The following is a 15,524-nucleotide window of genomic DNA, read 5'->3' on the forward strand; positions in this document are numbered from 1 at the left end:
TTTTATTTGCTGTGAACAATAAAAATACCAATCACTAAGAATAATAATAAGTTTTTGCGTTTTTTTAACAAGAAGCCTGAAACCTAGAGCAAAAGACAGATTTATTTTTTCTTATCTTCTTGAAGTCTGGCACTTAACTGAGAAAAGAAAACATGACAACTGCTTTGTGGAAGCTTACATTTGGTATTTTAGCTATGAAAAAATTTGTTTGTTTACCACAATGGAAAGCCCTAAAAATGTTTATAACCTAAATTTATATCTATGACAGCTGACTGATATTCACAATTTTAGATTTTAGAAATAGATTTTCTACTTTTTTCTATAAATCACAGCATAGATTCTGCTTTGATAGAAATAGGGATGAAATGCACAGTGCCAATGAAAATGGCAATACCCTTTAAAAAAAATATATATATATGTATTAATTAATACATTATTTGCATTAACTCCATACCTGAAACAGTAAATTGTGTTTTGTTCCATAACGAGGTACCGACTCAAATAAGTTAAATGTTTTATACTCTACGGTCACTGGTGAGGGGTTTGGAGTATAAATATCATATGGTAATGGAGTTGGAGTGTATCCATTAAAATATGGAGTCGAAGAGGCTCCATTATCAACTGTGTCATTGACACTAAATAATTTGTTCCCAAACAACTTTACTGATTTCTGAAACATAAAATATTTTTTTATCACATATAACTTCTTATAAAGTATTAATACATGTAAATACTACAAAAATTGTTTAATGTTTAAACCTGATCTAAAATTGTCAATCAACTAAACACTAGATAAACCAATCTAGAATAAGTCTTAAAAACATAGTCGAATAATTTATTTACCTGCTTCAAACAACTGTATAAGGAAGCACAGTTGCAGTACTTACCTTCCTTTCCATAAATGAAAGGTCTAGTAATATAAGTACAAACAACACAATTATATTATAAATCTTGTATCGTCATAACAGCTTTAAAAGTTACAATCTGTCACTTGTTATCAACTTACCATTTTAAGTTATCATCTTACATATATGTTTGGTATAAATTTACATATATATTTATTTATTATATCGAGTAATAAAAGTCATGACTTATAGTACTCCACACAAAAAATTGGATAATGTCCCTGATAATTTCTGTTGACAAGAGCTTTGTCAATGAGAATAAATGTTTTTAACAGAGATAGAAAATATCATTCATTCAACTGTTAAACAGCCACCATTAAATAAAAGAAGTTTCTCACTAAGCTACAATGTAACTATTTAAAATCACAATCATAGACAAAATTTCGAAAAGCATTTCTTTGTTTATGTTTGTTAACGTTTTCTTTTATTCAAATACTAAATTGCAAAACAAATTTACAACCTTGTTTAATAATTTGTTTCTGGGGAACGGAAAGTGTTGCTCACCATTCTTTTCCAGGAGATATAAGTGTAACTAAAGGAAAAATTATATTCTAACATGAATTGTACATAAATATTCAAATTGCATTCTTAACATTTCAGAAGCAACATCAAAGAAAACTTTAACCAGCAGGAAAATGCATGCACAAAAATAGATTGAGGTAAATGGCAGACACTACCATCATTTATAGCAAGATAAAAATCAACAAATAATTCTATACATGGAAACTGTTCCTAATATTATTAACTCTGAGTATGTATGGGCAGGAAGTTTTATAAATATGGCTTTGGCAATTTATAATTCAAAATCTTCAAATTCCAAAATATTACTTCCAGGTATTGAGGAATTATCAGGTTGCAAGGGATATTGTTATCTATCTCATCTAGAATGTAATTCTTTTTTATTATTGGAAATAATATGAAAAGATAACCTACTCAAGGTTGTAAATCTTTTGATTCAAAGTTCATGGTTGTAAAAAATCTATATTCTTATAAAAATTAAACTGTATCATTTTCAGATTAACTAATTAAAGTAAAATGTATAACTACATCCAAGCAATGGGCACAAACAGCAATGACCAGTTATACAGCTGTAAATACGATTAAACACTTCTAGAAATAGCATTATGCAACTGACCATTTAATATCGCCATCAATATAACTGACTACATATAAATAATATTTCAGATAATAAAAAATAACTAAATTACGATTTAATAAATAAATATAAGACTGTTTGTAGCATAATTTAAAAATAATTAAAAAAATGGCAGGGGAAAAAATATATCAGTACAGAGAAAAGACCCTATTTTTTACATAATTTTTCAAGCAGTTTAAAATTACAGAAATGAAAATAATATATATATAATATACAATTTCATAAGAAGATACTATTTTTAATTAAATTATTCTTTTATTTAAAAAATTAATAAACATGGCTTATATCAATAATCACGACTTTATAAAAATCAAATGGCAAAGTTAACTCAAATGAACAAATTTAATAATTTTTAATCTTTATGGGCGTTAAGAAGAACAATTCCTTCAGAATCATAAACTATAAATAGATTTCTTTGAAAAATAATCAAACATTGAGAAATAACATAAAACAAAAATCAATGAGATTGCCAGTTTTATATATAAATTAGGGAAAACATAACTTTCAACAAGTTACTAAAAAATATCACTGCACACCACAACAGCAATTCATCAAACAGCAAATTCTACTTTTTGAGAATGGTAAAGTGCTGTAGATCACAATACCATCTAATTAGTATTAACAAATTACTAATCTGTTACCCATTTAAAACACATAGCAATATCAAAATTAGATTGCGCATGTAGAAAGAATACCTAAATCAATATTTGCTAATATTCAATTATGAAACTCAGTACTGAAGAGATTACAAAAGATAGTTATTTCTAATTCATCCCACTCAATTAATTCTAAACAAAAACATTTCTTTTACCACAAAAAACTAATTGCCTAAGAAAATAAAACAGCAAGCACACATCAACACAGGTAATACAATTTAAACTCTATTCTATTGGACATATCTTTAAATTTCTTTTAATGGCAAATAACAAATATACTAAGAAGTAGTAGTAGTAGTAGTAAGGTATTAGATGGCAGCGGCAGCAGTAGTAGTAGTAGTAGTATAGGTACTGTTTTGCTTTGATTTTGGCAGGTAATGTGCAGATATGCAGAGCGTTGGGAAATCAAAATATTGAAAACCTAAGAAACTGTTAAAAAAATAAAACAAAAACCATAGTCCTGGAAGATATCTTCCGGAAGAATGGGCATTTTAGTTTATACTACACTTCATTTAGCCATCAGGATGTAGTCCCTGGGCTAAACTAGAGGATGTAAAAACCATTATCTGATTGACCAGTTTTTCATATGAGTGAAATCGAATTTCAAAAACAAAGTCAAATCAAATTTCTAAAACAAAGTCAAAAATGTTGCTCATAACTTATAATATATCTTTGCAGGATGTTTAATAATTATTTCACAATCTGAATTAAATGTACGACTTCCATCAGTAGACACGTATCATTAGTTTTTCGTCAGCATCAAACAGATGAAATTAATTTAAATCTAAAGGAAGTTTTACTTTATTATCCAGCAACAAAGAAAAATATCAGAGAGCTCATATAAAAATAAGAATCATGTAAACAGTAATAATATTTTAATAGCAACAGTTCATTTTAATACTCTGTGAATGAATATTCAATAATATAAATACTGATCTGATATACTTAATGTCACAATACAAAATACTTCTATATATAAAATTCCTCATGTTTTTTAATAAATATGTTTATATGTAGTATAATTTTGTTTCTTGTACACGTAAAGCCTATTTTTGAATCAGTTCTTGGTTGTAGTAACATATATTTGCCAACCATGATAAATATTTTGTTGAAATTCAGCTAAACATGTTACAAGGTGGGTAACTGCAAATAAACTGTTAAAGTACCCAAAAACTACTTCTATTAACTATAAACAAATATAATTAATAACTGCATCTAATATAACAAACTATATATACCACAGTTCTTTGAATTTAAGACGCACTCTAAATTTAGTAGATAATTTATGGAAAAAAATAAGATAACCAATAGAAATATTAAAATACTATATAAATTATTTATTATAAATATATATATATATTATTTTGTATATATCAGTATTTTTCATTAAGTTCATCCTATTCTGAAAAATGAATATAAAAAGGTAAATAATAGCTACTTACAATTTACTGAATAATCCAAACATGCAGTAAAACACTTAAATCAAAACCAAAACCACTTAACATTTTGTATTATAGTACCTCAAATGTAATGTAGTTGGCTATGTACATATTTAGCTTTATAGATATGGTATTTATCACTAATCACAGTAATTTTTTGTGACTAAAAAGTATGTCTCATTAGCTTCCTACGTTGTTGTCGTCAGTTTCATCTGAATCAGATTCATTTGTATCACTGTGGTTCCAAAGTACATCATCTTCAGAACCATCCAATGCATTCAACAAGCAGCACTTCAAGAATGAATTTTTAACTACTTCTGATCACAAATCATTCCAAACTTTCAAAATCCATTCTACAATCACAGCTGCTGACACTTGTTTACTTTGGCGCTTGGTGTAAGGGAATGATCATTTTCAGTCAATCACTGATAGCATTGTACAAGAATACAATATTTAAAAGATTTTACCCCAATATCCAGTGGTTGTAATTGACTCGTCATATCTCTAGGAATTACAACTAAATCACATTTTCCATTGGTCAGTTTTGTTTTAATGTTGTCAGATAATGACCATGAAAAGTATCCAACACGATCATACTGTTTCTTTTCAGAAATTCACCCAGTCTATGTTACCATACACATCCTAACCGATCTTACATTAAATCGCTCATCATCCAAGCATTCTATTGAGCTCAAACAATTACATCAACACAGAACCTTTCTTTTGCCACAGTTTTCCTGTTAAGAATTACATATGGCGATAATTTATTTCCATCTAGGCTGTAGCACTCAACACAACAGTTACTTTTACTTTCTCATATCCAGTTGTTTTTATCGTTACTTGTTTTTGTCTGTTCTCACTTACGGTGTAATTTGGTGGCATATAAAAGAACACAGCAACCTCATCAGCATTACCAATTTGACTGAGACAGTATTGTTTCTTGCAGATCGATTACGTAATGTTGATATTGTACTAATTTATGCTCATAACCTGATAGTAACTTCTGGCAAATGAAGGTTCTGTAACGCAATGACAGACATTGTCTTTTCATGAATTTCTCACACCATCCATGCCTAGCTTTAAATTGAAGACCATTACTCCTGCAATTTCCCTGGCCTTTTACATCAGTCCCTCTCTTGTCACTGGAAGAAGACCTTTTGTGCGAAACCACAAAATAATAATAACCACGAAATAGACCACAAAAAGTGGTATATTTCGTGGTTTGGTCCCAAAAAAGATTTCTTCATTAGTTTATATGCGAAGATCATAATAATTTCTTTTTCATACTGCACCACCGACAAACATTCGATTCGTTTACCGAGAACTGTTTACTGGCAGCATGATTTCTAAACTGTTCAATGAGTAAAATAATCTGGAGTTTAAAGTCTGCATCATATGTGAAATGCTTTTTCATGATAATGAAATGGTTAGAAAAACACAACAAATAGAGAGAACAGAACGGTTATAAAAAGGTGGACCGATTTACAATTACAGTAGTATACCGTACGACTGTTCAACATCTAATGGAGGTTAGACAGGAAACATGAAAGAATGTTTGTCATCATGCATAGAGCACATGCACAAATTTCAGAACAACTCATCACTAAATTATGATGTCAACAGTAATAAAGCTGTTGAAATGAAAAGCTCTTTGAGATGAGTCATCTTTCTAGAAATTTGTGTGTTCTAAAAATGATGACAAATGTCTTTCAAGTTTTCTGTATGGTCTCCATTCGATTAGAACAGACATACGAATTCAGACCAGCTTTATACCTATTAACTATGCGTTTATGTCAAATGACATTAGACCTCCAATTGAAGACACACCTGATATTTTCACCCTTTAATATGTAAAAAAAAAAAAAGGTGCGTCTTAAAATCAAAGCAATATGGTAAATATACTAAAGGTAGATATGATTTAAATTCTATCAGCATGGACTGAAAAATTCAAAATATTAAGATAAATCAGCAAAATATTCCAACAAATGAAATTAATATATACATTTTCACCCCTCCACTAAAACAAGTAGAAATTATCTAACAACTATCAATAATAATAAAAAATTGCCAACTAAAAAAAACATCTATTAGTTCAGCTAGATCTAAACACTGCCAAATAGATTCAACAATTAAAACACTAAATATAGCAATAAAATATCTAGCAACTTAAGAAATAGTAACAATTCAAAAATTATAACATGACAAGTAATGTATCTTTAAAGCAAGATACTAAGAAATTGTTAAAGGTTAAAAAAAGATGAAGAAAAATGTATCTTGTTACATATTGAAACATTACAATCTTGAACTGAATTCCTAACAAAACTGGAATGGATTATCCCAAAACAATAAGATTCATTAAAAATCTTTGAAATGAAGATAACATTGATTGAGATGATCGGTCATCGTTTTGGCCGACTGCAGTTAACCAAAGTTGACTGCAGTTGGCCAAAATGATGGCAGATGATCAAGAACAATAATACAGATGAAGTACCATTGAAATTATATACATATAGTCTGTAATAAAAACCACCTAGTACAGAATACTGAGATAAGACGTATCTAACCTAAATTTTATCATGAAACTACTTTCGTAGGATCTCGCATCCTCAGTCATGACTGAATTATTCATTTAAACTGGATATTAAAAATTAACAATATTAAAATAAACTATGTACATGGTGTAATGTGTTACATTTCTGTAATATTAAAATGAAAATTGCATATTAATTTATAATGAGTGCTGCTATCTGTTGCAGTTTTTATAGGATTGTCTTCCTCAAATACTGCATATTGAAATTTTATATTTATATGTGTAATATCTTTGTAATGTATTTAATTTTTTGTCATTTTATTAATTTCTAATATTTCTAAATTTGTGTTAATATCAGAAATAGAATGTTGATTAGATGGTCTGCAATATTAGATAATTATCTTTGTAATTTCTATAATGTACAAGAAATCTAGTTTTAAAGGATTTATTTGTTTTTCCTACACAAATACCATCACAATCACTACATTTAATTATATAAATTTTATAGATTGTTTACATTATTATTATTTTTGTTTTTTAAATATTTTATAATATGGTTATTATGTTGATATTTTGGTTTAAATATTTCTTTATTGCAGGTTTTAGTAATGCTTTCAATGATATTTTAATGTTTAAATACTTTATGTATTACCTTTTCACTTCTTAGTATCTTATGATGTATTGGTTAAGGTATTTATTATTGTGTTTTGGTAATATTATTAATTAAAGTAGTATCATATCCATTTTCAATCACTACATGTTTTTAATGTTTAATTCATTATTTAACTTTTCTTTGTTATTATGTGTGTAGCTGATTGATTTATTTATCATATTTGTATAAGTATTCATTTTATGAGCCCAAAGGTAATTTGGTTTTTTATGAATTGTTATATTATTAGATGTAGGATATATTATTAGATTGTATGATCTAAACAATAAAAAAATAAATACCTTACAACCAGTACATTATAAGGCACAAAAAATGAAAACATACACATAACATCATAATACATAAACATAGTTATCGATTTCCCCTAATATGTGAAAACATGTTTTAATCAATACTTTTTTAAAATGCTTTTTGAATCTACACAGAAACTGAAAATATAAAAGTTCTTCTTGAGAATTAATCCTTCATAGTGATCATTTACAGTCTTCACAAGATTATACAATAAAATATATAAACAGCACACTTTCAGGCAATATATCATACACCATACATAAGACAAATTACACTACAAAACAATTGTTATATTAACTACCACAATTTAAATATTCATTTTACATTACATTCCAATTATTACAAGTTAACATTCAATTTTATACATACAAATATATGCATAACTGACTGTACCTTACAACAGTTCAAACTATTGCTGATCTACAGACTAGAGCAAGATCTACTGCAGGAAAACTCCTACAGCCTGTACCTTCATCCACCATTGTTGCAAAAATTATTTCTTCAACTGAAATGTTGGGAGAGTTTTAAAATATTATAAGTAATAGATAAAAAAAAGTTTAAATGCCAATATTAATTCTGATTAATTTCTAATTAAGAGTAAGAGAACATATGTCCACTGCCTATAACCCTTACTCTGGATAAACCTTTTCATAAAACATTTACTATTAGCATCATCAAAAATGAAGTAACAGGGCTGAAACAAAATCTATAGCTGAACAGTCTCTACCCTTAATACAGCAATTTTTGCCCCTAAAAAGAAAAATTTTATACAAAATGATTTCTATTCTGATGAAAAATTCTAAAGACAAAATTACACACATATTCCTATACAAAAGTATGTAATCTTAGACAAAGAAACAAAATTAATAAACACAGCTGACTGAAAAACATCAGTTGTTTCTAACTAAACGCTAAAATATTATCTTTCAAAGATAGTCAACAACTTTGAACATCAATTCTAAACAAACCAGGAGAATCTGACAATCTGGTTACTCAAAAAGGAAAAAATTCTTTATCCATTATTTTTTTCATCCAATTCAAATTCTTTTTATCTATATGCTGAACTTTTTATCACAACAAATATTTTTCCTGTTTAGCCTCCATTAATTACCGTTCAGATAATATTTAAGAGGATGAATGAGGATGATATGTATGAGTGTAAATGAAGTGTAGTCTTGTACAATCTTAGTTTGACCATTCCTGAGATGTGCGGTTAATTGAAACCCAACCACCAAAGAACACCCGTATCCACGATCTAGTATTCAAATCCGTGTAAAAATAACTATCCATTTATACTACCTTTTTTCAAGTTCACTCATTGAGATATGTCAATGAATCACCCTTTATTTCCTGTATTAGTCTCAGTGAAATACACTGATATATACTAGAATTCAATTTGTTTTCATTTGTATATACTCATTTTGTATTAGTCAGTTTAAATTAAACACACATTCAGTTTATAGTTTTAGCAAATTAAAAAAATTGAGTTTTCTGTCAAATATTTGAGTTCTTATCTGCAGGTGAAAAATTAAAAGTTATTAACAAAACTGAGGATGGCTACATCATTTCATTAATTTCATAAAGTATGGACTATCTATAAAATGACTGGCAATATCTCCTGGATGCGTATGAGGAAAATTATTGGTTTCCTGAGACACATAATATAAATACAGGAAGAAAATAATATTTAATATGACAAATAGGAAGCGCCAATCAAATCACAGTTTATTTTGACAGGCCAGGAGACTAACAATTAACATAGTCAGGGGTAAAAGTGTTCATGTATGTACTTCTCGTTATGAGAAAATAGCAATCTACTGTCAGCTTACGTACTTGCACACAGTAAAAAAATCAGATTTATTTAATTTAAAAGAAGAATCCTTCCAAAGGGTGAGAACTTAGCAATCAGTGCAACTGTTAAGTACCAAGAAAAAATTTTTTTCCCCTGGGCGCACAACAAAGTGTTATCAGAACCCAGACACAAAATGACTACATTAAGCAATTTAGCCAAACATCAAATTCTTAAAAATTTAGATAACAGCTATAATTAAAATCAACAATTAAAAACCAGACATAAAAATTAAATAACACTGACAAATAAACTGAACAATTAAAACGCAAAATATCATAACAAAAGATATTCCTCATAACGTACAGCATAGTTGTAAAATGCCAAGAAAAAGGTGATTGGATAAAATGCTAATATTATTCTAAAATGCATGTGGGAGCATCATCCCAACACTCTTTTAAAATTAAAAATAGTGTTTGCGATGGGCAATTTCTGTCGTCATATAATAGATGATCTAAAGAAAAGGTTTTGGGAAGATAAAACAAAGCAAGTTTTTATTTCTGATGTAATATCTTTATTCCAGCCACTTATTCCAAGTTTGTATCAATTTGGCTTTCAAATCCCACTTAAAATATTTTTATGTAAAGTGGTTGGAGACTACATTCCATGAAATGATCTTACAAAAAGACTGTAAAACCCAGTCATTTTTTATACAGTACAGTACATTATTGTCCTTATGACAGTAGATTTTGGCTGCATGGGACTTTTACTGCAGATGATTTAGTAGAGAAAATGTTCAAAAAATGCTACACTTCTAATAACCTTGACTAACTGAGGATTCTCCCATGAAGATGATCATTTCCCTTTTGAAGAAAAAGATTCAAATAACAATGAAGATTAAAGACAGATAAAACATCCTTCTTCAGATTTTAGTATTTTAATTACTTTTCATGATCATATGATGTTGCTACAGCAGACCGGTTTATTAAGATTTCTATAAAACATATCATAACACTCTACTAAGTGTATTTCTTTATGTTGCGAATTTTAACTTTTATACAGACACACAACCACTATCAGTCTATATAGTTGTTGAATTTACTAAAATTTATTAGAGTTTAAAAAAATATTATTTTAAGTGAAATAAACTGAAATTAAGAAAAACATTTACGTACAAATTTAAAAAATAAAAGTTAGAACTGTATTTTGAGAGCATGTCATATGCAAATACAATATTTCCAAATAAGAAAAACATTAATAAGAAAACCAGAAACAAAACTCTGTTTCTGGTTATATTTAAAAGTAATTTTCTCTTTGTTCTAAAAAATAACATTATGAATACTACACATTATTTTATATCTAAAACTAATAAAAAAATTCACACTTGATATTAGTTTCTCAATTAGAAAAATGAACATCATTCAAGAACTGACATTAAAATTTTTCAGTCTATAATTTTACTGGCCCTTTCCTTGCTGAATTAGGAAAAGCATGTTTAAATCATGGAAATTCTTAATAAATTAATAAAACAAATAAACTAAAAACAGCTCATAAAAAATAATTGAACAGGTGAATAAGTAAACAACAGAATAGTGAACATGAACAAGACACAAACAATATAAACACTTTTTACCCATACACAAAAGTATAAATTATTACAAAAATAATTATTCGTTTCCTGAATTAGTATTTTATTGAAATTTTATAATTATTAAGAAAATTAGAAAACTATAAATAAAAAGAACAATACACAATACTACATATAATGTATACTGAATGAATTTAATAACAAAACTGATTTTCATTTTATATCAAGAATAATAAAAGCATGGGGTGGTGCCCTTCATTGTGTTACATTATATTCGATAATCATTTCACTGATAATTTTCTATATAACAAAATGAAGGGCACCCCAGGCTTTTTATTATTCTTTATATAAAATATAAAGCAATTTTGTAAATAAATTCATTCAATATTCATTATTATAATTAAGTTAAATATAGCTGAAAGATGTAATAAATAAATATTTACATAAAAGTACATTCACACTGTGAACAGAAAACAAATTTATATATTATCAATATCAACATAAAATGTTATATGAATTTAACCAGAGTTTATTATAAACATTTATTCTTCATTTAATATGAAAAGTGACATTATTTTTCTTTTTTTAGTGCATTTTTTTCATTAGTTAAATAAAAGTGTATTTAAAAACTTTTTTATTTTGTACTTTTTTGTCTCAATTAGACTACAAACAATTGTCATAATTAAACAGTGTATTATTAGAAACTTCTCGGACACAATCTCAGGGAAATGTGTTAATTTATCACTTTTAAAGATATTGTATAAAATATTACTTAACTTCACACAATTGTATATAATTATAGATAGATCATTAGATATAATCATAGATTATATTTTTTCCAAAATATAATGGTGTAATAAATGTAATAGCAAATACTCCAGAATTAACTGTATCATTTAGATATTGAACCTAGGGGATAAAGATTTTCATTGATTGGAGGTATAGAAATAATTTATTTAAAAACAATTTGTGCCAAACATTTAATTTTTCCCTATTCAAAAAACATAAATACTGCATGAATCAAATGACCATTATTGCACTACATACAGCATTTTAGAAAAATCTACTCTCAGTCTATAAAATTTGTATTGATAAAATACTTCCAATTACACCTCATTGCTGACTGAAAAATGTTGCACACAAAGCATCTCTACATTCTTATTTAAGAATAAATTAATACTGTAAACACTAATACAGGTTATATGAATCTAATTGTAAATAAATTAACTGCTCCCTCATATACTTCACAGTTTGATGTTAAAGAAACAATGGTGTGGCCACGATTCAGGAGCGAAAATGAATAACTGACTCAAACACATTCGTGCATAAATCTTAAGAGTAGTGATTCACTGACACTAGTTAACAGCTGTCCATAAACAACCTACTTTCACATTATAGGCTATTAATTTTCTTGTCTAGCAGAAGGCACAGCTGATCGGCACTCTGTGTCAAAGTCTTTTGTGCGCATGTGCGGTTGTTTGAATCTCCTTCAAAATAACAATTTTTCTATGAAAATAGATTTTTTATTATCACAATGCATTGCCGTTGACAACAAGCAAGTAACAAAATTTTATCCTTCTATCTTATCTGGAAGTAGGTTAAATATTGCTGACAAAATTCTGACCATCCCACCATGCAAAAAGTGCACAGAGCACGTTAAATAAAAGCATATAAAAAGTAGAAATTTCCAACTCAAATTTAGTGACAAACGATTTCAGTGAATCATAATACTTTTAAAAGTACAAAATTACTTACCTTTAAAAACTGCTGATACAGATTTCTCTGTTTTGGTACAGTTGCTGATGTAGTAACAATAGCATGGGTTGGGACCTGACCCCAGTTACATTCTTTATACATATCAACTGGTCTACGTGAACCATCAGTACAAAGCAACTCAAAATTTGATGTTTGAAGAGAAACTGCAAAAAAAAATTATTTCTGTGTTAAATATTTTTAAATTAAGTGAATTTGAAAATATACTGTGGATGACTGGAAGAACAAAGAGGTATGAGCAAGGCAAGTTATCTTGGAGTGATGTTTACGAAAGAAGTAATGAGTGATATGTACTTGTGCTAGATGAATAAAGGAGAACAATTATACAGCCCGAAATTTTTGTTAAAACAATGTGTTTGGTGGGACAAAATCCTCACAACTGAGACCCATGAAAGATTTATGGAAGTGTTGTTGAACATGCATTTCTGTATGGTGCTGAGGTATATAACACAAAAAAAGGAAATTTCCTTTTTTGAGAATCTGCAATAGAAACAGGTCTGGCCAAGGAGTTAAAAGGAAGATTGCGATTGGTAACATCTGGAATGACGTAACTCATCAAGGAATAACACACGATATATATAAGATGGAGGAACAATTAAATATAGTGGAATACATGAAAAATGGAGGATGTGAAGTGAATAGAAGATTTTATGATGTATTTTGTTCACACAGTAATTTCTAAAAACAGCAAATGAGACACGATTGAAGACAATGTCTGGCAATTACAAAATTGAATATTTTTTAACTGACAAAAAGGAAACTGAGTACAAAAAAGTGGTGAGAGTAAAAATCCACTAAAAGCACAGTTAAAATAATATTGATTAGTTAGTCATGACTGTTACAAAATCCTCCCACAGCTGTGGCAACACATGTAATACAAAACATTCTTCTAAAATCATGGAATTTAATTTTACATTACATTATATATTGACTAACCTAAATTATTACCATTATAAATGAGATTTTGTATAATACTTATAATGGATGCCAATTATCCAAATGCTGATTTTCCAGATGTCCAATTTTCCAGACTGCTTACACATACATGCACTGGGCAAATTAAAAAAAAAAAAATAAAAAATCTAAAACATTAAAATAAAGTTTGCTTCAACAGGAAATGTATTTTTTTATTGATTTTTTACGGGTTTCTTAATTGACTTATTTGTAATTTGTGTAGCACAAAACAAAAAATGTAGGCCTGCATTAAACTAATTATAAAATTAACTTCTAAAAAAATTTATGGAAACACATTAATTGGTCATGAACTATATTGTAATGACTTGCATCCACGACTGTGATATGAAAAAGTTCATAAATGTTTGTCTATGACTATGGACAGGTTGGAACGACAAAAAGAATGAAATTTTAAACAGATTGTTTGTTTAAAGTGATGATGTCACTTTACTTTGCAGCTTATAAATGAAGATCAACATTAAAGCAAGTATAAATTACAGATTTCTTAAAGAAGTAGTGTTCTTAACAGGATGTTTTGATTATTGACTCAAAAGTACATTTGTTCCATGCTTTATTTAGCATAGTATATGTAATTTTTTCCCAGCTCTGTATGCACCCGTAAATTATGTTTTATATTGATTGATTTTAATGAATCTGTTACACTTTTCTGAGAAAAGCGTAAAAAGATTTCTCACAATCTTCCAAAATGGATCTTAATAGAAATCCACGATAGTGGCGCTTAAAAGCTGCCAATACACCCTGATTCATAGGTTGAATCAAACTTGTCACATTTCTCAGTAAAACCTTCATGAAAATATCACCACTTTGCAACTCACTTGGGTGTGTTGGCGCATTATATTATCAAAATAGCTTTTCTTGGTAGTTTTTTGGACTAGAAATATTTTTCTACATCTGGCACAAAGCTGCCACAGAACCAATCTTCAAAAAGATCTGTAGACATCAAAGCATTCTTTTGGTCATGATAAAGAACTGGAAGTGCATTATGAGAATTATTCTTGAGAGCTCTGGGGTATTAAGATCTTACAATGCACATCAGAGGAAATCTGTGATTTCCAGATGCGTTTGCACAGGCTAAAATCATTATGCACAGATTGTTAATTTGTGCCCTGATGCACGTTTTTCTTGTACAGATGTTAATGACTTAAATGGCAACATTTCACAGTTCAACCCTGATTCATCTGCATTAAAAATCTGATCTTTTGCGAGTCATGTAAAATCAAAAAATTCAATTTTAAATACATTAACACCATTGGCAACCACAGATAACTTCTCACCACTCAGATTTAGCTCCCATATGTTATACTTGTTTTTAAGCCTGTCTAGCCAGCCCGAAAAAGGCAGGAAAAGTCTTTTCAGCATCCCCTAACATCTTGGCTAATAATCTAACCTTTTCTTATAAAATAACTTAGCCTTTTCCAGATAGTGGTATTTCTTTGTCTCTTTTGCTATGTGAACCGCAGAAATAGAGTTTCATTAACTTTTTCATGATCTGCTAATTTCATTATTCTTCAGTTTGGCACTTTACTCAATAAGTTTAGGTTTTGATTTTATCCAATCTGACACCATTGAGATCCCAACATCATAATTAGCAGCTATGTTTCACAACAACACACCATTTTCAACTTGTCTTTATTGCTTCAAGTTTTTCTTTCATTGTCCCCCACTGTACACTTTCATTTAGTCAACATAGCAAAAATAAAAATTTAATGAACCCAACAACTGTATCTTCAATGCTGTACATGAACTGTAAAC

At 28.5% G+C, this 15,524-nt stretch overlaps 1 protein-coding gene across 1 annotated transcript in view; it reads right to left on the minus strand.

The window, feature by feature from the left end:
* Positions 1-15,524, minus strand: part of Tsf2 (transferrin 2) — an 87,022-nt gene that overhangs the window by 45,374 nt on the left and 26,124 nt on the right. Inside the window, exons 7-8 of the mRNA XM_075382211.1 lie at positions 12,780-12,943; positions 455-670 (exon numbers count right to left, since the gene is read on the minus strand). Coding sequence (XP_075238326.1) covers positions 455-670; positions 12,780-12,943 — 380 coding nt within the window. The remainder of the gene's footprint in view (positions 1-454; positions 671-12,779; positions 12,944-15,524) is intronic.

This window comes from Lycorma delicatula, chromosome 1 (genome assembly GCF_047948215.1).
Source record: "Lycorma delicatula isolate Av1 chromosome 1, ASM4794821v1, whole genome shotgun sequence".
NCBI lineage: Eukaryota > Metazoa > Arthropoda > Insecta > Hemiptera > Fulgoridae > Lycorma > Lycorma delicatula.